Source organism: Osmerus mordax, chromosome 9 (assembly GCF_038355195.1).
Source record: "Osmerus mordax isolate fOsmMor3 chromosome 9, fOsmMor3.pri, whole genome shotgun sequence".
NCBI classification, from domain to species: Eukaryota; Metazoa; Chordata; class Actinopteri; order Osmeriformes; family Osmeridae; genus Osmerus; species Osmerus mordax.
In genome coordinates this window covers 12,478,403-12,500,843 of record NC_090058.1, presented here as the reverse complement: position 1 = coordinate 12,500,843, position 22,441 = coordinate 12,478,403, and the positions used below count along the sequence as shown (strand labels likewise).

Sequence of the window (22,441 nt, the reverse complement as noted above, 5' to 3'; positions counted from 1 at the left end):
ATTTGTCCAAAGTTGATTCACCAGTGTTCTTTTGAGCGCTGGCTAGTGCTGTGCGCTAATAGCCTATGACTGTCAGTTCAGACTGTTCATTATATCAATTTGCCATGTCAGCAAATAAAAGACAATATAGTAGCTGCACCATTGGCGTGTCTTCCGAAAAACACAATCCGTGGAAAATAAATACATTGGGGAAACCATTTATGTAATTTGCCAAGTTTGCACATGCTGATGTGTATACTGTACTGTATATATACTTTATATCTGTATATATGTATATGAGATTATACAACCAAAGGATTTGTATCCGAAAGTCTTTGAAAGTGAACACATTCAGCCACTCATTCATTCACCCACAGCCACGGTCTTTATGTTCCAACCAGCTGGTCTCTCCCCTCTCATCCTCCGTTCCCACTACTCTCCCTTATCTGGATAGTGGGGGGGTGAGGGGTCTCCTTAGTACTCCCTTGCTTCCTCCAGCTCGGCTTGGAACACCTCTTCAGGGGGGTTGTCCGAGCAAGCCAAAGCGTTGTTAGGGGGCCGCACTGAATGGAAGCGACTCCAGTCCCCCTTGCACAGGATCCAGGGGAGCACATCCACCTTGTAATGCAGCTCGGGCGAAAACTCTGTGCTGATCAGATTCGGAGCCCCGGCCCCTTTGCCTCGCGTGATCAGCTTCATGTGGTCGTCGTAGCAACAGTGCTGCGCCGCCAGCGTAGTGCTCTCGTAGGACAGCATGGAGCGGATGCAGAAGCGGGCGGACGGCTTGTAGATGTCCAGGCGCTCTTTGGGCCCGCTGGCGTCGCGCCACCGATACGTCTTGCGGTGCTTCTGGTCCGGGATGTTGACGGCGCTGTAGACGGCCTCGGAGGGGTAGCTGCACGGGCAGCTGGGTAGTTCCGTCAAAACCTGGTGAAGGTACTTCTGGAGGAAGTCGTTCTTGCAGCTCAGCCACTTTTCACAGCTGTCGACGTCTGTGGGGATTCAAACAGATACATTTTATTGAGCGGCTTCTGAACGCATATAAAAAGCATAGGGGCTTGGCAATTGGACGATGATTATGCAGCTATGTGGTCATCCATCTTTCTAGGTAACACATGAATTGGACAGCTGATCCAAAGATTTCCTAAACTGGCTTTCAACATATATGCAGTTTATTATTTGTTGCATATCACTTTTGTTGCATATTATTTTTAATAAACTTTTTGGACCGATCTTGATCTATTTTTGGTGAATCTACTTAGACCTCTTCAAATAAAGTTTCACCAACATCCACGGTAAGGGTTTGGCATCTATAAATGGCAATCCAAAATTGGAAGTCAAGCAATTGGTCACATCAACATTTGATCACATTCATCTACATAATAGTTTTGACACCAATATGGAAAGGTTTATTACAGTATCAAACTATTTTGCCAATATCCAGCGCACTTCTCGACATAGAAAATAAACATAGATGAAATCATTTTCTATGGTTGACAGTACCTCCGTTATGAACATACTGCATAAAAGTGACAGTGATTTAATCAAGCTAATCAACTTTGGTCATTCAATCACCAGGTTTCAATTGCAATAAAAATATAACTATTCAAACAGATTATAAAATAAAACAGCACTGATTACACAATGGAAACCAGAAAGACTGCTTCCAAGCTTTCAAAGTGACTTCGGTGTGTAATCTTTTTACATGTCAAAACAGCAAACTCTGAAAAGCCTTAAATAAATAAGGGAAACAGGAAAAACTAAGCTTTAGTCAACCAATCGCCCCCCCAAATTTTTTGAATCAGAGGCTGTGGTCAAATTAGAACTTATTTATGACAAATAGTTATGTTCCGTAGACTCTCTGAGAGACAAATAAGAAAAACTTCAGCCACTTGATCTTGTTGTGTTTTTCTAGCGCACACTTTGTTATGATTGTGGAGTGAGCTATCACGTTCACTGGTCAGTGCCAAGCACTAGGAGAGCAATAAAGTCCAAACTAAAAACCAATTCAAACATTTCTTGGTGGAATGTTTTTCTACTCCATGGAGCGAAGACTGAAGAAGGGGGGTGGAGGGGCAGGGGAGGACTCCCAGTATCTCTGTCTGTGATAGATGTCCCAAACCTTCTTGCCCCCCACCCTCAAAACAGAACAGACCACTAGCCAACCCTGAACCAACCCTGACCCCCTTCCCCACACACACACACACTCACTAAGTGGAATAGGCCATTTTAGGCAACTACCAAAACATTGAATGTACATGTACTGTACACACACCACGAGCACTGGAGCAAGCAGAGATACACAGACAGTCACGTGACCTACTTGTATCCAGTGAGTCAGTGCCATTAGTGGTTTGTATCAGCATCAATTCAGTCACTGCATCAAGGTCATCTGAAGACAAAGAAAAATGGTTTAGATTGCTGAGGAACACCTCACCTCATCTCAAATGAAAATTTCAAAAGATCAAACATAGCACAACAAGTACCCTGACAGAGAGTTTGGAGGCAGGACCAACATCTCATGACTGAGAGGGTTAATGCCAGCTTGTGTGAAATGTAACGTCAACCGGGGTGTTTTTACAGCGCTGTCTATTCGTAAATGGAGTCTGTTTGGAGACTATGTGTAGAGGCACCGCCCCATGCCCACCCCAAACACATAGATACTGAACGCATACACTTCCACCCATCACGACGCCATCCCTGTACCATCTCAACACACACAGCTCACTGGACCTACCCTGAAACACGACCCCCCGATCCACACATGCACCGCTCAACCCAAACACGCACACCTCAATACAGACACACAACTCAACCAACAACCCACCCACCCCTACAAACCCCCCCCCCCCCCCCCCCCCCCGCCCCATTCGCACACACAGATCTCGACCCCCTACAGTTCCAGAAGTACAGTACCTCATTGATCCGTGGTAAACACCTCGAGAGATGTGTACACAGCCGGGCTCTGCATGGAGCCAAACGCCTAACATACCTAGCATGCTCCCAACAACATCAGCTCTGTTCCACATCCTGGCAGTGTCCACCCTCTTCAACATGGATGGCTTTTCAGGGTGGCCTAGCATAGACTAACAAAACCAATCACCATTTACTGTATGATTCCAGTTCCTCAGTCACAATTCCGTGGTGCGACATGCGTATGAAAGGACTTAAGTTTGGACTTCATATGAATTAATGTGCCGTACTATAGTGAAAAAGTTAGGCTGAGACTCAATTCACTGCTAAGATATGGAAGGAGTTGGCTTCAAACATGTATCTTAGACTAATACTTTGCATTTGTATCAAGGGGAGATTTTTCCTACTCAAAAGGTCTTGGGGCGAGACCATGCTCCCACTGCTGTCTGAGCCTTATTCTCACTTGGCTTGTTTTTCTGGCTATTCTGACCTACTACTCTTCTCACAACGGAAGGGTGCGCAATAACTCCAGCAGGCACACACAGTAACTGTCTGCAACAATATACATGATGTAAGGGAAGCTAGGTACTGTGCCTGCTAGAAGTATGCAGTTTGGAATGTATAGCCGCAGACTAGGACACATCAGATACACAGGCAAGGAGTGATGATGTCACACAGATGCTCTTACCTGGACACCGCTCCAAGTCACATGTCCTGGACTCGGTCGCTGTGCAGGCATAACCGCAGGAACGAATGCGTTTCTGGTTGCCATGGCCACATGTAACGCTACAAGGTGACCAGACGCTCCACTCCTCCTCCTCGTACTCTGTAGGATGAAAGGCAGCAGGAAGGCATAGGGAGGACGGGGAAATAAAGCAAAAGAGGTATGTTAGCTGTCTGGCATGTCTTTGAAGTGAGCCCTAGCAAATTCCTCACCCAGGTGGTCTGTGTGTTATGTAATAAAAACAGTACTGCAAATTAGTTTTGAACTTCAAAAGTAGCTTTCTGTTGGATGTTTAGGGCCTTGCTTGAGTGGGAACATTTTGCTTCTAAAGATTTAAGGAGGGTTCAGTTGGGAGTGAAGGTTTCCTTTGCTGGGTAACAGTTAAAGCTGGTTGTCAACCTTTCTAAAACGGGAATTGTTATTCTGAAACCTGTCTCAACTAGAAACGTCACTAGTACCCTATTCAAATCAGCTTCTCAAGCCTGGAGTACGCTCTGCTGTGATTTTCCTTCGCCAGCACACAACTGCATAGAGTTTAGCACTCTCCGCCACAGAGCAGCATAGTCCTACATGCATCAAAGTACCTGAACCTCTACAGGAAGTAGAATGGCATTGGCCCTGTCGTTTCCTATCCTCCACTCCCAGGTACTTGTATGATGTGGCCGCCTCAACATTAACTCCCATAATCCTCTATTCCGGTCTGTAAATTACTGTTTGCAACCCTGAATGTGTTTTGGGGTTCTTTTGCCACAGATGGTTATATATATAGATAGGACTTTTTTTGAGCATATATTTGTATTTGATGTAAGAAAGATAAGTAGCAAAAGTAGACTGTTTCTCAGTCAGCTGCAACCAATGATAAAAGAACAGACCTTGAAGAAGGTGGCCAACTAATTTTCAGACTGACCAGGTGTTGATACCTGTCACCTGATCTAGAATCAGGCATTCCTTACCTGACCTGTATAAGCCCCCAGACTCTACCTGTTGCAATTGATGGTAGACCTGCTAGTAAAGGCCCCAAGAAAACATCCCTGCCTGGAAAATCATTATGGAAGTTAATGACCCACGACTAAATTAATATTGCATATTATACAGGGAAAGCATAATCTCACTAATGATCAGGATATAGTGCCAGCTGGCAAGGTGTGTTTGTGTATGGGAACAGGGGGAGGCAGGGTTGTGTGTGTGTGTGTGTGTGTTTGTATCTGCCAGTTTGTGAGAGTGTTAATGCAAGAAATTGTGTGCGTCTGTCTCTTGGGTGGAATAAATATTTAAATGGCAAGGTGGCTGCAGCCTGCAGCCAGAAGCAGTGCCAACACAAACAATGTCTTAGGACAGCTAAACTCTAAAAGGTTTTCTGGTTAATGAACAGTTTGTTTTTGCCCTCCATCCAGCCCGTTCCTCTCCATAGCTCGATCTTTCTCAGTCCCTCTGTCACCCTCTCCAGTCTCCCAAGTTTAAAACATTACCCTTTGGGAAGTTTGTGGGAAAGGGGGCGTATGAGAGAGGTGCACACGATAGACCAACGAAAAATGGTGGGAAGAGCCCCGAGCAAGTGCACGAGGAAGGGTTCAAAGCAAAACACGAATAAGAGCGAAAGCGGTGAGCAGAACAAAGAGAGGGAGAGAGCGTCAGATACTCCTTGCCATCTCGCTAGCCAGTAATGAATGCATTTTGGGCATGTTTCGTTTCCACAAGTTTGCAATGCCCTGCCACTAGAGAGCAGTGGGCTGTTGTGGTGAGGGAGGAGAAGTTCCCCGCCCCCTGATGACTTGCAGAGAACAACAAAGGGAAGGTGAGGATGCTGCACTCCTCCACTCACTAGGGCCTGGTTCTGGAATGCTTACTGCAGCGGCAGCCCCTGAAAAACCAACTTTCTTCATTCTCTCCTCCTCATTCACTCCCTTTGCTCACTCAATCCGCTTTCCTCTTTTTCTCACTATCCCAGCATTTCCCTCTTCCCTCTCTTCCTTCTTCCTTTCTCCTCTCTAACAACGTTTGTATATTTTCCTCTCTTTCTTCAAGAAACTTCTATTGTTTTACAGACACTTTTATCCAAAGAAACGTACAAATTATGCATACAGAAAGTTCAGCAGAAGATCAGGGATCAGAAGTGCGTAGTTCTACTACAGTATCATGTCATGGTCATAGTCAAGGAAAGGTCTGTGTCACATTGCAAAGTAACTACATTTCAGCTACCAGGGACGGTGAACCAAAAAGAAACAATAACATCTAAATGATTTCAACACAGTGTAACAATCACATCTCGATTACAGCAGCTAGCTAATTAATGTATGGTGAACTAAAATTACACCACGGAGCAATGATAACAACTCAATTCCTTAACTAGTATTACAATAACATCTCACTCACAGTAGTGCATATACAGTGCAGCAAAAACAATCTAATTGCCAATTGGTGTGACAGCAGGATCTCGAAATGTGCAAAGAAGGGACAAATTCACCGGTATCACAAGAAATAATGGATCGTTAAGTGATGCTTTTGGTATGCTATGCGTTGGTGTTTTGCTCCACTGTTATCTACAGAATGATCAAAACCATGTCCTCAGTAAGCAAGCAATCAAGTAAGCTGGTAAGAAATGGAGTGCATCCCTGCTACAGAGTGCACCACTGCTACAGAGTGCATCCCTGCTACAGAGTGCACCACTGCTACAGAGTGCACCACTGCTACAGAGTGCATCCCTGCTACAGAGTGCATCCCTGCTACAGAGTGCATCCCTGCTACAGAGTGCATCCCTGCTACAGAGTGCATCCCTGCTATAAGCCTCTACAGACATGCTGACTCCCAAGTGCCTGCTCCTTGCCTGGAGGCCTGGAAGGCCTTTATGTTGAAGTCAGGCAGCTACAAATGGCTCAGCGTCAACTTCATAGGACACAAACACATGCACACACACACACAGACGGCAGGCTTCAAATGCCACTCGTCACTAGTGCTAAGGTATATCTCTGCCTCTCTCTCGCTCTCTCTCTCTCTCATTGTTCTCCCCTCCACCTTCCGTTATCTTGACATCCCCCCCATCCAGCCCCTGACCTGTAATCTCCTTTCTCTGGGCCAATTGTACTTGTTTCTCCTTCTTAAATGTCTTTGAAGTTTGACCCATTCCCCTACCCTTTCTAACCCATGTTTAATCATTGTTTTCACACTCTCCATCTTTTTCCCTTGTCTCTGTCTCTGTCTCTCTCTCATCCAAAACCACTCTTCAGTCTGTTCTGCAATCAGTTTTTAACCATCTGGCATGACAAGGAGCTGGCACGTGATTACATTATTTATTTCCATAATGATTTCCATTAGATACGCAATTTTATATTGTATCTAAACCAATTTGCCCTTTGAAATGACCAAATACATATTCACTGTTCTAGCCACATACAATTAAATCCTTTTTTTGTTGTGATAATAATACATTCTTGGCACAAGACAAGTCACAAAGCTAAGGCAGCTTTATCCAGGTATTGTCGCACATTGAGGTGAGGTAATGTCGGTGGGGTTAGAACATTTTTTGTGCTGTTCAATGGATTGCTGGTAACTGTTCTTGAACAACACCAAGAGAACTACGATTCAGAGTAAACGAACACAGCATGAAAATGCTATTTCAGGACAGCTTAATGAGAGAGATTTAGAAAGGATTTCCTCTGTGGGAGTTCAGCATTTAGTTGGAAATTACAACCATCAGATGTGAATCAAAGACATTGTTTGAACCATGTTTTTGATTCTTTCAGGCTTGCTCTCTTCAAAATAGGTCAAATTTGGTCCATTTTTGACCAAAATTGTTTTTTAAAAGATCCACGTAAGACAATTGATGGCAAACGTTGACAATATTTCATTAAAATAATCTTATCTCCCCTCTATTTTCTGTATAGCCACCCGGGTGGCTAATCTTTACGAGACATGTCTTGTTTCTGTTTCAAATTGTTATTTTCCTGATCTCAATCACTTTCACATAAGGAGCGACTGTGAAACACAACATTCACAAGCCATCTCCCTCTTCTTCCCTGCATGTGTACAGCTGGAATCAGAGATAAGTCTGTAACCCTAACCCGCAGGTTGTTTGTGTGTGTGAGTTTCATGTTTATGTAGCAGACCTTGAGAACACACCTCCATCCTAAACTATGTTAGGGAACAGAGAGAGAATGCGTGTGTGTTTGTGTGGGGAACGTACCTCGTAACCCTACAAAAGGGGAAGCCTCTAGCAAAACACATCTTCCGACATAGACTGAGGACATGCCCTGACCTTAAGACCTTATGTCCCCCCGTGCATTCACACACACACACACACACACACCTCCTTGATAAGGGACACCAAACAAACACAATCTCTCCATTATCCAAGATAAAGGCTGCAGTGCATTCTCTGTGAAACTGAATAGAGCTATTGTCTTGAGAAACGGCCACGCTTCCGTTCCTCTTTGAGAGCAAGGGACGCCTCCGAGAAGCGCTAGCATTCATCACCAGAAGCCAGCAACACGTTCTACTTTGTCTCCCTCTCAACAGCATACGACATGTCCGTTTTTAGCGCGAGACAGAAACCGAGAGGGACTGTTTGTTGTCTATGTTTAGCATCGGATTCAATTCATTGTACTTCTCATCTCTCATCTCTCATCTCACCTCAGTCTTTCAACCCAGGCCTCAGCTAAAGGGTAACATCAACATAACAGCACCATCTCCAACGTGACGGCTCACCATAGTTCTCCTTGGAGGAATCCCATCCCTTGTTCCAGCGATTTCCCCATCCTCCCCCGACCCCACTCAGCACTGGATCCTCGGTGTCGTAGTTATAGTCCTCGGTGGGCTCTTCCAGGCTGGCCCGGCCCGGCCCGCTCCCGGCCTGGTCAGGGTACTCCCAGAACAGCGGCCAGAACAACTTCTTGTGACCCAGCCACTCCTCCTCGGAAAGGGACCAGTCGTTACGTCCCTCCTTGGCCAAATCCATCTCCACCTCTGTCTGGGGGTCATTCACAACCTCGATGGTCACCTTTGGGGGGCAGATATAGATGCAGTTCAGGGAGTAAAGTGGACTCTTGGTCATGGTTAAAGTATACAATTCCTGCTGCAGGTTTATAATCTTTTTTTTGTGCTCTTCATAAAGCAATTTCTAATTGATATATGAGTGAGTGTGAAAGGCCATGTGCATTGGAAATGTTATCAATAATAGGTTCATGCACCCGTTTCCCCATTTGTTTCAAATCCAACATATTATGTTTGTGAGCAAGTGAACAACAATGCAACAATATGTTATCAAGATTCAAGTGGGGGAATTTGGGGGTGTATTTTCACTCTTGACAATTATCCTCAGCAAATTACAAAGGAATCTGTTCTATGAGGACCAGCCCAGATTGCCAAGGGTAACATTGTGCACAGTTGCTGCTACAACCTCATCAACATCACAGACTTGTAATGTTCTTTAATACCGGCAATTACACAACACACAATGCGTTCACACACAAGTGGAAAACCACCATGACCACAGACGGGCATTGATAACATTCCCAGCCCACAGAATAGCTTCTGTATGGAGCAGTATAGAGCAGCGGTCTCTGCTGCACATGGGCCGTCCTCAGCCACGCAACGCCATGGAAACATAGTGAAGCAAGAATATGGGCAAGTGATGGGATAACGGCTCCTAACAGTTTCACTGGGTGGATGTCTATTTTTATCTATTTTATATCGGTTGATTGTGGTGTCTGTCTGATAACACATCTGAAACTTGTTATTCCAGGAAAAGCTAGCTGGGGTAGGCCTACTGGTAGTGAGGGTGAATGTGCATTTGTATGAGGGTGAACGTGCATGTGTGTGTCCTCTGCGTTTCGTGTCTCCAGGATGGTTGTACAGGCACGTCTAGACATCCGTAGGACACAGAAGTGAGCGTGTGTAAGAATAGTGTGTGTGTGTATTTGGGGACAACTAGGGGGATTAAGTGGTGGAAAGAGAAAGAGCAAGCCCAGCAAAAATGTTGAAAGAATGAAGTGACAGAAAGTGAGGTGGATGGAGGAGGAATGTCAGCGACAGGAGGAGAATGAAAGAGAAATAGGGACAGACACTGACAGCTGACGGAGGTACAGAGGAAAGGAGGCTGAAGGAAGTATGTGCATAGACAAAATGTGGAATGAGATGGAAAATGAAGAGGGCAAAGGGAGAGAGGCAGAATGAATGGAGGATAGATAGATATGTGATAGACTGACAACCAGCCGCCACCTCTCCCGCCTTCCCTGCCAGCGACCCTCACATCTAGACAAAAGCAGGCTTGTCTATGATTTTGCCAGTTACCATCTGATGGCTGCTATAACTGTTTATAAAGACAAACCTGCATCTAAAACGGGAGATTATGCCATCTTCTCGTTCTGGAAAGTTCTAAGGGTATGAAAACCTTCCCTTTTTTTCTCTCTCTTTCTCTCTCTCTCTCTCTCTCTCTTTTACCCTCTCCCCCTCCTCACCGTGTCTCCATTTTTCTTTCATGCACAGCGTCCTGTGCAAGTGCACACACAACCACGCACAAACACAGCCTTTGCAGTACTGCCAGTATACATCCACCAGCAACACCTCATCACTACAGCTAAGCATTGTTGCACCTTGACTCGGACCCTGGCAGCCCTGTGTGCGCATACAACACAGAGAGGACCAATTCAATATTGAAGCTGAGCTCCATTTCCTCCCCGTCCGTCTGTGCTTTAAGTAGAGGAAGCGTATTAGGACTAACTACAGCCCATTAGGCCCTCTGAGTCATACCTAGGTTTCTAACAGAGTGGCACTTCTTGTTGAGGGCCAAAGTCTCCATTGGGAAGTGCTCCTGGCAATTGTAAAAAAAAAAATAGGGGCACTAGGGTTGTGCGGAAGTCATCTGGTTGAAGTAAGACTGCCTATGTCTTGAGAAGTAGACAACATTTTGCGTTTACGAAATGTAATTTCAGTTGCTGCAGTTTCTACTTGAAACTGTGCCCTCCTATTCTTTCCTTGTTTCCTGTATCCTCCTCTCCATTTCATGCAGCGTTGTTTAAGTCCACTATGGTTCACTCAGTCACGCTTTGACCCTCCACAGTCAAAATCAAATTAATTCCTGCCAGCATGATAACAAGGTAAAAAATAAAAACGAACTTTGCTGAGGATATTGGACGCTGGCCGCCTAAAGAAAGACAAATAAAATTGAAACAGCTTTGTCTGGCTTGTACAGACTAAAGAAGAACAGCAGCCTAGTCCCACTTGGACAAGAAATTCAGTTTCCTCTCAGAAATAGATCAGAAGTTTTTAGGATTGAAATTTCTGGATCCCTGGGCTCCTTCTCATGTCATATTTTCCCCCATAGTCAAACTTAATTTCCTTTTGAATCCACTTGTGCACATAAACCTCCCTCATAATACAGAATAAACTAAAAGGTGTTTTTTTTCTTTCTGGTACCTTTGTTTAAAAAGGCACTTTGTGGGCAATGCAGATCGGCACTCCGAGAGCACATTAAAAAGGGCTTGTTAAAATAATAAACCGACCTTTGACATTTAGGGATTTGGATGTTTTTGTTTCATTTTTTTTCTTTTCCGCTCCCCCCTCCCCCCTCCCCCCTCCTACCCCCTCCCCATCTCCCTCCTCCCCCCTCCCCCCTCCCGTGCAGATGTTTCGGCATCATGGCCTACTTGACGCACCCCACTGTAAAAGGTCTCGCATGGGGTAATTTAAGAGGCCGCGCCGACTCAAAACAGCTGTGAAGAAAGACTGAGGGAACAGAGGGAGGGAGAAGGAAGGGCAAAGAGAACAGCTCCCTCCTTCATCCCACTCTCTTTTATAACAAGGATTATAGCAGGGGTGTTCAATCCCGGTCTTCAGGGTCCGCTGTTCTGTATGTTTTAGATGTTTCCCTGCTCCAGCAGACCTGATTCAAATGAATGGTCGTTATCAGGCTTCCACAGAGCTTGACAACAATCCATTCATTTCAATCAGGTGTGTTCTTCTGATTGGCTGGTTTTTGACTCTGTATAACTCGAGACCACTATCCCTCAGTATGCCTGCGCCTCGTCCATTAATTGTATACAGCGGGACAAGTTATCTCTTACTTCTCAGCATGAGAAATTGTTCAAAAGCTTGAGAAATACAAGGTGTTGTGTGAGAGCGTGAGAAATGGTTGAAATGCGTGAGTCTCACGGCGAATGCGTGAGACTTGAGAGCCCTGGCTAGGAATAGGTGAGTACAAGTGTTTTTTCATAGGGATTTGGGGTATCTGATGGGCTGTGCTCCTGTTTAACAAGTTGTTAACTTTTTGAAGTCAGGTTGCCGCCGAGCACACGTGTCCTTGTGTAGGCCTGTAAGCCTGTGCGTTTACCAGATGTAGGTGAAGCCAGTGTGTGGCTGCACTAATACAGAGTTTATTTTCTAATGTAGGATATGCGTCAAAAGTAAGGTTCATTGTTGTGCAGTAGAATCATCTAATGGGGATCATGCAGACTGTAGCTGGACAGTTTTGGGACTTTATGCTTGTTTTCATGATTGAACACTGATTGTCTGTTGACGTTAACGCAGTGTCAGTGCCCTATCCATGGTTCTGATAGCTTTTTCTTTTACGGTTCTACTAAAACAATATCTTAAGTAACTCATTCGACTGTAAAATCCAATACATTGTGGTAAAATATAGCTTAATGATTTATGTGCCTCATATCCAGTTACTATAGCGCACTAGGGTCCAACATAAAATCATGCACTAGGGCGCATTGTAACTACCTTACGCCACTGAACACAGACCATAGCAGCGATTGCAACATAGACCTGTAGACAGACCGTATCACATGACTCATCCGATCCATTTATAGTGCGATCAAGAACATTAGCAATAGATTGACACACAAGATTGTCCACCATGTTGATACCAGGGTTTGTGACTGTGGAACTCATGTCAAAGACTTTGCAAGGTCACAGATCAAGAAGCAACATTTCACATTTCAAATTAAAAAACACCTTCACCATTATTTTGTGAAGGTAAACTACAGACATAATTGTGTGTCCCTACCTACCTGTATATTAGGATTCTGGGGGGCTAGCTCTGCATTGGCCAGGTCTGGGAATTTCCTAAGGTCCAGTATGAAGGGTTGTGGGTCCTCTTCTGGTTCTGGTTTGGGTAAAATCCCCTCCCCGCGACGTTGGGACCATTGATGTCTGGAGTTGTGAGTGGACAGGGTGGGAGGGAGGGTCTGGAGCTGGTTCTGCTGCTGGAGGTCCTCCAGGGTCAAGAGAGCGTCGCCTAAGCTGTCCTCAGGTACTGCCTAAAGACAACAACAGAACCGAAAAAATGATAAAGATCACATTTTGTAATTGTATTAAGAACAACAAACAATAATCAAAGCTGTATCATTTTGTGTGGAATTCCGAATATTAGGACGAGGTTCGTTCACAGATTTGATGTCTACATTCAAAGATGAGACAGAGACTCCGACTCCATATTTTCAGTCGACTAGTCAGCCAGTAAGTCAGTCTGTCAGTTGGACAATAAGTCCTTCAGTCAGCAAGCTAGTCTGCCTCTTACTGCACATCTGGTAAGTATTAGTGTTTGAAATCCACAGTGACACAATAGACCTTGTCCTGGAGGCTGACTCGGGATGTTACACTCAGGTAAATCATCACACATACATTTTATGTCTCTCTCTTTATCTCTGCACACACACCCCCTCCCCCAAACACACACAACAACACACATACATTCATATTGCTATCCTTGTGGGGAATCACAATTCAATCCCACCTTTCCCCGAACTTTCCTTAACCTTGAGCCAAAAACCTATTCTGAACCCTAACCCCGTCATAGCTCCTAACCCTAAAAGTATCCCTTTCTCTTACCCCAACCCTTAATGTAACTCTAACCCTAACTCCCCCCTAAAAAAAAACTAGAAATAGATAGAATACATAGATAGAATAAAGAACAGTCCTCTCAGTGACAGCAAGTCTGCATACAACATAAAACCCAGAAGATTCATCTGACACTAAATGTACCTCTCCTACCCATCTATCACTTATCTGATGAATGTCCAGCGTCTCTCTCGGGTCTGATCATCAAAGGACCAGCATCCCACCCCCGAGATATCAACACTCAGTTTACGATATATGGGGTATATCATGTATCATGTTGGTATGGTATGTAGCTTGTAATCATATGTTCAGAGTGTGATGCTGCTGGATTGAGGACAGGATGATAGTATGTTATGCTGACATTTCTCCCTCAACCTTGTCTGTCTACCCCCTTGTCATGCTTGTGTATTAGAAACTGCAAGTGGCAGCTCGGATCTAAGACGGATTCGAGAGACCGCAGATAGAGTGCGGCTAGTTTGTTATATGTTTTAGATCAACACTTGTATTATTGTTTTTGTTGATTTTATGTAAAGCACTTTGAGCTGCAAGTCTTGTATGAAAAGTGCTATATAAATAAAGTCTTACTTACTTACTTACTTACTAGTAAGAGGTGAAGAGAGGTGAGGGTTGGGGGTGAAAGAGTGAGGCGAGGAGAAGGACGAGCGCTCGGAGGGTAACAGGAAGCAGGATGAAGGGACAACGGATGGACGCGGGTCGGAAGTAAAGTGGGTAAGAGGAGTAGTGTTTACATGGTGTCGGGGGAGGACAGCCAGGAAGAGGAGGATGAAAGTAAAAGGAGATAGTGAGGGAAAAGAGAGGGGTGTCGAAGGTTGAATGAAAAAGGGAGTGGGAGGAGTGGGGAAGGTGGGCAGTGCAGTGGCAGGGGCGATGGGGGAGGGTCGGGTCGGATCAAAGCTCTCCGTCCACCCATCGTGTGTGTCACGTCTTGACTTGCGTCTCGTGCTGTGTCTGCAGCACACTTCAAACAGATGTTTCTTCCATTCCCTCGTTCGCTCTCACACACATCTCCTGTCTCTCCCTCTCTCACACAGCCTACTTTCTCATCGTCTCTCACACACACACACACACATCTCCCCAACCAATACATTTCCTCACCAGCACTCTATTGAATTTCAGCCGTGACCAGAAAACCTGCAGCTACGCAAAACACGTCGTCCACTGAACAGATTTAGCCTACCCAATGCTTCTTTCAAAGGAAGCTGGGGAAATTCATATACATCTGTTCCAGTAGTCATAACAGAACAGTTTGCTTTCTGAATGAGTCAATCGCGAATCGGACAACTAGGAAATGAGCATCTGAATTAAAAAACAATCAGGGGGTCGGGAACTAAATGAGTGGGTCTGGATTTGCCAGGCACACGATGCAATGAAAGCAAAGTGATTTTCAGTCTTAAGCTGTGGAGCAGAGGAGGAGAAGATAAGACTGGGAGAGGTGAGGAAAGGAGAGACGTGCTAGGGTTTCAAACTGTCTCGCAAACAAATGGCATTGGGTGTCTGCCTAATGAATGCAATATGAATGTAGGTGTGCATGAGTGATGAGCAGTAAACCTGTGCGAAGCAGAAAGTTCCCCTTTCTCCCCCTCTCGAACTCTTCAAGAAAAGTGCACTGTCACCACTGAGCTGATTATAGTATGGCCGACATACTGCCAAGTGGGGAACCAGAGGGCCTCATCTATTCAACTATGAGACTCCAGTGAACCTCACCTAATCTATATACAGTGCATGTCATTGTTTTATTCTGCATGTTTCGAAAAGGGAACTGCTGCTGCAACCATGCGTAAACTTTTGAAAGGAATAAATTGAGGAGTGGAATCTGGGTTATTGTACTTCTAAACTGTGCTATTCTATACTATGCAACACCATACACTGCACTAGTCCATAAGAAAATGTATGGATAGGATTGTGTGCCATGGTGCACATAGACTAGAGCCATCTATACTATAATTCCAGGGGTCTCTGTCTGTGTGTGGAAGTTTGATAGTGGGATTTCTGTCAAACAGTTAGCTTAAGAACCGGGCACTAAGCACATTTGTAATTTTGCAGGTGTCCGTCTCAGCACCCAAGGATTTGCGGTGCGGTGTTTGACGTTTGGATGAGCGCTTCGCATTTCCGAAAGAAAAAAACCCGCATACTAACTTGTTGATGTTAGCGCGGACTTGTGTAAAGCGTGTTATGTTGACATAACAAACTTAATTGCTCTCTAAGGTATCCACTTTGGATTGTCTTGCTGTTAGTAAACATGCCAGATTTTCATCCACCGAGCTGGCACAATGAATATGGTTTCAGCTGTGGAGCTAGCACTGAGTTGCGCTACAGTAAGCGTGACATGGAATGGGCATGCGACATGAAAACTCTCGTGACATGAATTTAACCTCCTCAGTCGATTGTCGGTGTCAAAACAATTCATACAAACAATACCATACGATGGATTACCTACAAGAAAACCCATAACTTGCTCAAAATATTTAGTTAATCTCTCAAAGATATATGTATATAAATAAACATGGCAGTGCCTTCAAATGTTTTTGTTCACAAACAAGATAGTCGAAATGCTAACCATGTTGTCAATGGGCTATAACATAGGACTCTGTATAGGAGTAGGAGTAATGTCTGATGTCAAATAGGCAACATTCATTTGCATGAATGTACAAAAGCTTGGCAACTTCTTCATAATAATGAGTAATTGATTTTATAATATGCATGAATGACTAGAGGATGTGGAGGTTGAACAAATAGTGTTGAGAATTTCAATTATGCTCTAAGAATTGTAGGTACGAAGCAACTGAGAAACACTGTAGCTGCATCACTATAATATTAAGATGTATTCCATTGAAGTGGGAATCTTGATTAATCATACATGTGTACACAACATAAAGAACCCCCCCCAACCACACACGTGCTCTGGTGTCCACCGGATTCAATTCACCCTCTGCATTTTCCCCTCCTGTAGTCCTTTCCTCCGAGGGCAGGCAGTAGCAGTGGGCGACCATATCAATGGCGCCCAGGGGCCAAGTCCAAGTGCTCCCTCGTCCTGGCCAGGGACATGGGCAGGAGAGTGTCTGACATGGGCAGGAGAGTGTCTGACATGGGCAGGAGAGTGTCTGACATGGGCAGGAGAGTGTCTGACATGGGCAGGAGAGTGTCTGACATGGGCAAGAGAGCATCTGACATGGGCAGGAGAGTGTCTGACATGGGCAGGAGAGCGTCTGACATAGGCAGGAGAGTGTCTGACATGGGCCGGAGAGCGTCTGACATGGGCAGGGGAGAACATGCAAGTCGCAGGCGCTAACATCACGAGCACTGCACTATCTATAATTCCAGGAATCTTTGTGTTTATGTGTCACTGATATCTTCATTATCGACTGCATCACAGGCACTGTGCACTAGTCTATTCAATTAGTCAATTTATTGACGGGCTCTTTGAAACCACTGGAAAATGATTTCTGTACTTTGTCCCTCATACAAGTTGTAAAGAAATCTATGATCAAACTATGGCCATAAGGAAACAGTCCAATTCCAATTCAATATTTTTGATACTGTAATTTGGATTAAGTCTTTTACACATTCTTTTTATTTTTAATATGAAAGGTTTGAAAAAAACATCTTTCATTCAGTTGTCTATGAGTAATTGAGTTTCTAATGAGGGAAAAAGAGTTTGGCCCAGAGGAATACTGGGCAAGTGGACTTCCATATTCCACACAAACTTCCACAGGAGACTGAAGTTCCACAAATCCACATGAGATTGAGAGAGAGAGAGAGAGAGAGAGAGAGAGAGGAGAGAAACATGCTCAAGGGCCAAAATAAATATCACATGGAAAATTAGGAAGAACCAGTGAAGGTCTCTTACCAGAACATGTACACCCCATGTATGGGATGCATGCCCAGAAACTGGCAAAGAAATTACTCAAATATCTTGCAAAAATATGTCCCATTCAAATATCCCATTCATTCCTTCTTTCTACCACCCTGCTTCTGCACAACCATCTGATTGGCTTGCCATGTAGAGATAGCATCAGAGTTTAAGCATCTGAACTCGTTGGATGCCATCTTTCTATAGAAGCAGCCATTGTGTGTTCTCATGGCAGTTACGGCTACTTTGCAGCAGCTAGCTTGGCAAAACCACAATGGAGTTAACATCGTTGGTTCCTAATCAAAACCAACACTTACCAAAAGTAGTGTGTTAACAATGTGTCCTTGGTGAGCAAGTAATGAGTATTAAAGTATTGTGGTCCCATTGCACCACACAAGCACACACATTATACAGACTTCCCATTTTTGACGCCTTACCTCCCTGCAAGCAGAAAGAGTGGGGAAAAAAGTATGAGGAAATAAGGAAAAGAAAGGAGAAAAATGGATTGATCAAATTGATTGATTTGATTATTTCCTGAGGAAAAAGGAAGAAGCACTTTTCTCATATGTGTATTAATAGCTCTGACAGCTCGCTTTATTCTGAGACCTGGCAGTTATGCCATTAAACACCTCGCTGTGCCGCACAGAATGTGAAACCCAAGGCTGGGACGTCAGGATGGATATTAGCTCCTCTGGTATTGGGGTGCATGTGTGGTGTGAGACAGTATGGCTTTTAAATGTGTGTATGTGCGTGCAGACATAGCAGTGACAGTTCAGTTTAGATATTTTCACCACCCCCCCCCCCTCCCCTCCACCCCCCCATCCTCTATGCCACCCACTTCCCAACTGAAGACAATCTACTTGAAGGGAAATTCACTCTGACACTGTGACTGCTTAAATAAATGTGTTCCCATACAGAGCCGCCCAAATGGTATTTCACAACGTTGGTGTCTATAAGTAGAAGTTACAGAGGCTTATGACGCCAAGCCATCGAGACTTTGAAAGTTAGTTTGTGCAATATCTGTGTGTGCGTGTGTGTATGTACAGTATGTACTTATGGGTCAGTCAGTGAATGGAGAAATGTAATTATACATGTGGTTTATAAATCCATATCTAAGACGATGCATGTGTTTATGTGTGTGTACTTGCACAAACATGTCATCCTATCTGTGTGTGTTCTTTTGCCTAATGTGGAGCCAAATGTGGCTCCAGTGGTAAAACATGAGCTTACGTTTCTTCCGCCCCCCAAAAAAATCTTGCCTTTCAGTACCCACGCTCCACAAGTTTATGCAGAGCATTCACTTTCTTACATAGATTATGGTATACGGTTTCATTTTAACCTCAATTAGGGTGCCGGATATTTGAGAGCTTTCCACCCCACACAGTTCTACCCGCAGCGTGAAACGGAATAGCAACTTGAACTTGTGAACAGGCTCAAGAATTTGGCGCCCTCTGTAAAATGTGCCATAGGTTTCGGCTCACTTCTAGGAAAGGAGAGATTGGAGGGGGACTGCTGTTCGATTTTTGTCCAAGATTATTTGGTTTAACAATGATCAAAGATCCTTTATCTGGCGCCCACTTCTTTCAATCTCGTGACTTCTCCGGGACTCACATCCAATATCGCTGGCATGCATTCCAGTCTTAAAGTTTGGAGAAGCACCTGTTTGTGTGTTCAATTCTGAATTAATGTTGGGTGGCTGGCCCCTGCTTTCCAGCTAGCGAGAATGTAATTAAAATACACATCCCAGAGAGGAGTAGAAAGAGATGGGAAGGTGGGATCGGGTAGGAGGAAGTGAGTTGGGAAGAGAGAGAAAGAGAAGGAGAGAAAGAGAAGGTGGTGAAAGCTATTAGGATAAGAGAAAGAATAGGATGGACGGAGGAAGTGAGGAAAAGATGTATTTTGAAGATAAAGTGGAAAGTGGAGAAAGACAATGGAAGAGAGGGGGGGGGGGGGGGTGAGCAGGCAGAGATCAAACGAATGCATGTCTCCCCATCATCCCTGCATTGCTGAACTGGAAACTTGCACTCTCCTGTTTGTCAAATTATCACATTTTGCAGAACATTAATTGGCCTCGTCAGCCAATGGAAACTTGCACTCTCGCCTAGACCCTGTTGTGCTGTGTATGAATAGAATCCATCCGTACATCCATCCATGCACCTCATTGTTTGTCAATGCCAGTGGCAGTTAAATGCATCTTTTGGATACTAGTTATTTCATCGCACATTTTTATCTGTGAACAATACGAGCCACAAAATGAGTTGTGGCAGAGAAAGGTGGTCTTTTTCCACAAGGTTATGCAACTGTCGGTCTGCAAGGACAACAACACATTTGGGGCTGGTAAGATCAACAAGAACGTTATTTTAGATTTAGCATTTGGCATTTACTCTTGTTCTCTTGCATGAGTTTCTATAAAACCTCCTTTACGTGACTTCAAAGTTTAACCGCCGACCCAATATGCAAGTGTATTCATATCTGATTAGATTGGATGGAATTTGATGAGTGTAGAAAGATAAAAGGAAATACTTCATCTAAGATGTAAATTCCCTTCACTGGACAATGGTAGATAGTTACACCAACAATAAAGTGAACTAAAGTTATGAAAATAGAGCACAGGCATCAACATCTTGGTAACACATCGTAAATTTGGCTGAATAAATAAGATGAAAGGAAAAATAGAGACCTTGATCAAGTGAACTTCAAATTCATCAGCTCACTCCATAGTAGTACAATTGATCCCTATTGTACTGTACGTCTTGGTGGCTTGGGGATGAGAACATTGAAGAGGAGAAAGAGAGCATGATACTGAATACCCTTCAGAAAAAGCGAAAGCTTGTGCATCCATGTATGCCATTGCTTTTCAAACAGGCAGGTGAGGACAAAAGACAGAATCTTTCGTATCATAATTTATCAAATTTTAGCCTGGGACTTCGTTGGATTAACCTGTGTACTTTGGACTCAAATATATATAGGCTTTCATTAAAACCTGTCATGATGACCTAAGTTTACAATATTATGGATCCTCTGATGTCACTTAGCAGGTTCCCAATGTATGGTTCCAATTAACACATACGGGTTAACGTTTTAGGCATAGGCTTCCATACTGTGCAAGCAGTGAGTCTAAAAAACCTACGTGAATGCATGTCTCTTAAATGGATTGACACGAGGAGAGTGTTTTTCCATCTTCCAAAAAGCGATAAGCGTCAGACATGACTCTCATACAGTATCTAGCTGTATTAAAAAAAGCAGTTGAAACAAAACAGACCGGTGAAACAACGAAATGTGCGCGTCTCTTTTCCCTACACTACTCTGCGTCGTGTGCGTTCAGCTATCATATCCAAGTATCCAAAGTGCCAACACAGTATACAGAATTATGAAGACAGCCAAATGCATATATTTTGTTATAGAATACATCTATAATCTACATTGAGCTGTAGATTATAGCATGAGATGTCGCTATAAAATGCGCAGCAAAGAAAAAACAGTAGATCGGTCATTCTCAGAACTTCGAGAAGTCATTTACCTCCACCAATGCGCTGCTCATCTCTTTGGAATTTTGCTGATTCTTGGCCGGGAATCCCTGGACGGGCACCTGGTATGCAGTCTGTATGAATACGCACAGAAGTAAAACTCGCCTTGTCATCTTGATGAAAGTTGATGAAACCTGCAATAACTATTTGGATTTATTTGATGCAACGCTTTCAAATGCAACTAAAGGCTGTTTCAGAAGATCCACAACATAGCCATAGTAGGATGTCCAAAACGGATAATTGACAAAAAAAATTATAAGCATATGCAGCTAATAATGATCCAAAACTCTTCAATTCCAATTTTCGGTGTATTATGGTGCGCCTATTGGCCGCTCTTGCTCTCCACGGTACTGATTTTATATCCAACTTCAAATGTCTACAATTACGCGGTGGTAATAAAGGTTAACATTAGGGTTCTCACTGATACGCATATGCGATATCTGTATGAAATTTAGTTTTTGACTCCACACCTCGGTGCAGCAACACAATTCATTTCCAAATGTGGTGTCGCCTCTATAGCCTGTAGTTCCAATAGTTCTCTGGACAGTGGTTGTTTCACTTTCCAATGCAATCTGCGTGACTGCTTCACTTCCTTGTAGAGAATCTCCTTTGCATGTGCTGAGATCTAAACCTCGTCTCCTTTAGTCCACCGATTTGACACGCTGTCCTGTCACCGTTTGACTATGCAGTCCGCACATTGTAGAATCTTCATTGGCTAAGGTCGACTCGCATCCCCAGATGACGTTAGGAGGGAGGGGCATCTGGAACGCACAAAAAGAAATAAAAATATAGCTGCAAGCAGCAATGGAGGGGCCAAGCAGTCCAGAGCAGGACATGACCTCCATGGCACTTTTGCAACAAGAAGGTCACAACGAGCTATTGCACTCATGTGACACACCCAGTTCGTTTGAAATATCTGTTTCTGCTCAGAAAAAGTTATCATGAATAAAAAAATAAAAAAATAAGTGGCTGTGACCTGTAGCACCACCTACGGTCGAATATGGGTCCTTTGTGGTGTGGGAGTTACACTTGGCCTGTACTTATAATGTGCAGTAACTTTATTCGCTTCTTGGCTTTGGTCAAATATATTGTTCGATACACCAAGGTGATTCCAAATTAGATTTGCTGTAACTGACAAACAATTAAAAAAATCTATCAGATAACTTTTGTGAGACCAAAATGTATTTATATAACAAACACAAAACAAAAAAATCTTACTGTAGTCTTGATGTATACATTGTTGATTTGATAAACAAGTCAATTCAAGAAGTGGTGAGTGGAACATGTTCTTTCATGGCAGCAGTGGTTGAGAATCTACAATTAGCAAAGTTACATAGTGTATCATTTTGGCCATCATGCAACAGCTGTATAGTAGCTTATATGATCTGTTTCTTTGTACTGCGCTGTTCCCAGGTCTTGATTAGGATATCGTCAACACAAAGCTGTGTAGTTGTAATCTTTCATGTAGAGCTTAGGCAATGATGTGATCTCCTGTTCTGAAGTAATGGATAAATCATTGAGACATCAAATGTATATTCAGTATATTTGTTGCTAATACATATTATGTTTAACCCTTGTGCTGCCTTCGGG

General features: G+C 43.8%; 1 protein-coding gene across 1 annotated transcript; it reads right to left on the bottom strand.

Moving 5' to 3' along the window:
- Window positions 1-453: 453 nt before the first annotated feature.
- On the bottom strand, window positions 454-20,964 carry ism2a (isthmin 2a). Its single transcript, XM_067243752.1, has 6 exons — window positions 20,845-20,964; window positions 12,625-12,873; window positions 8,318-8,609; window positions 3,581-3,718; window positions 2,303-2,371; window positions 454-971 (listed from the first exon to the last, which is right to left on the bottom strand). Exons 1-6 carry the CDS (start codon window positions 20,962-20,964, stop codon window positions 454-456), a joined length of 1,386 nt encoding a protein of 461 aa, XP_067099853.1.
- Window positions 20,965-22,441: the final 1,477 nt, after the last annotated feature.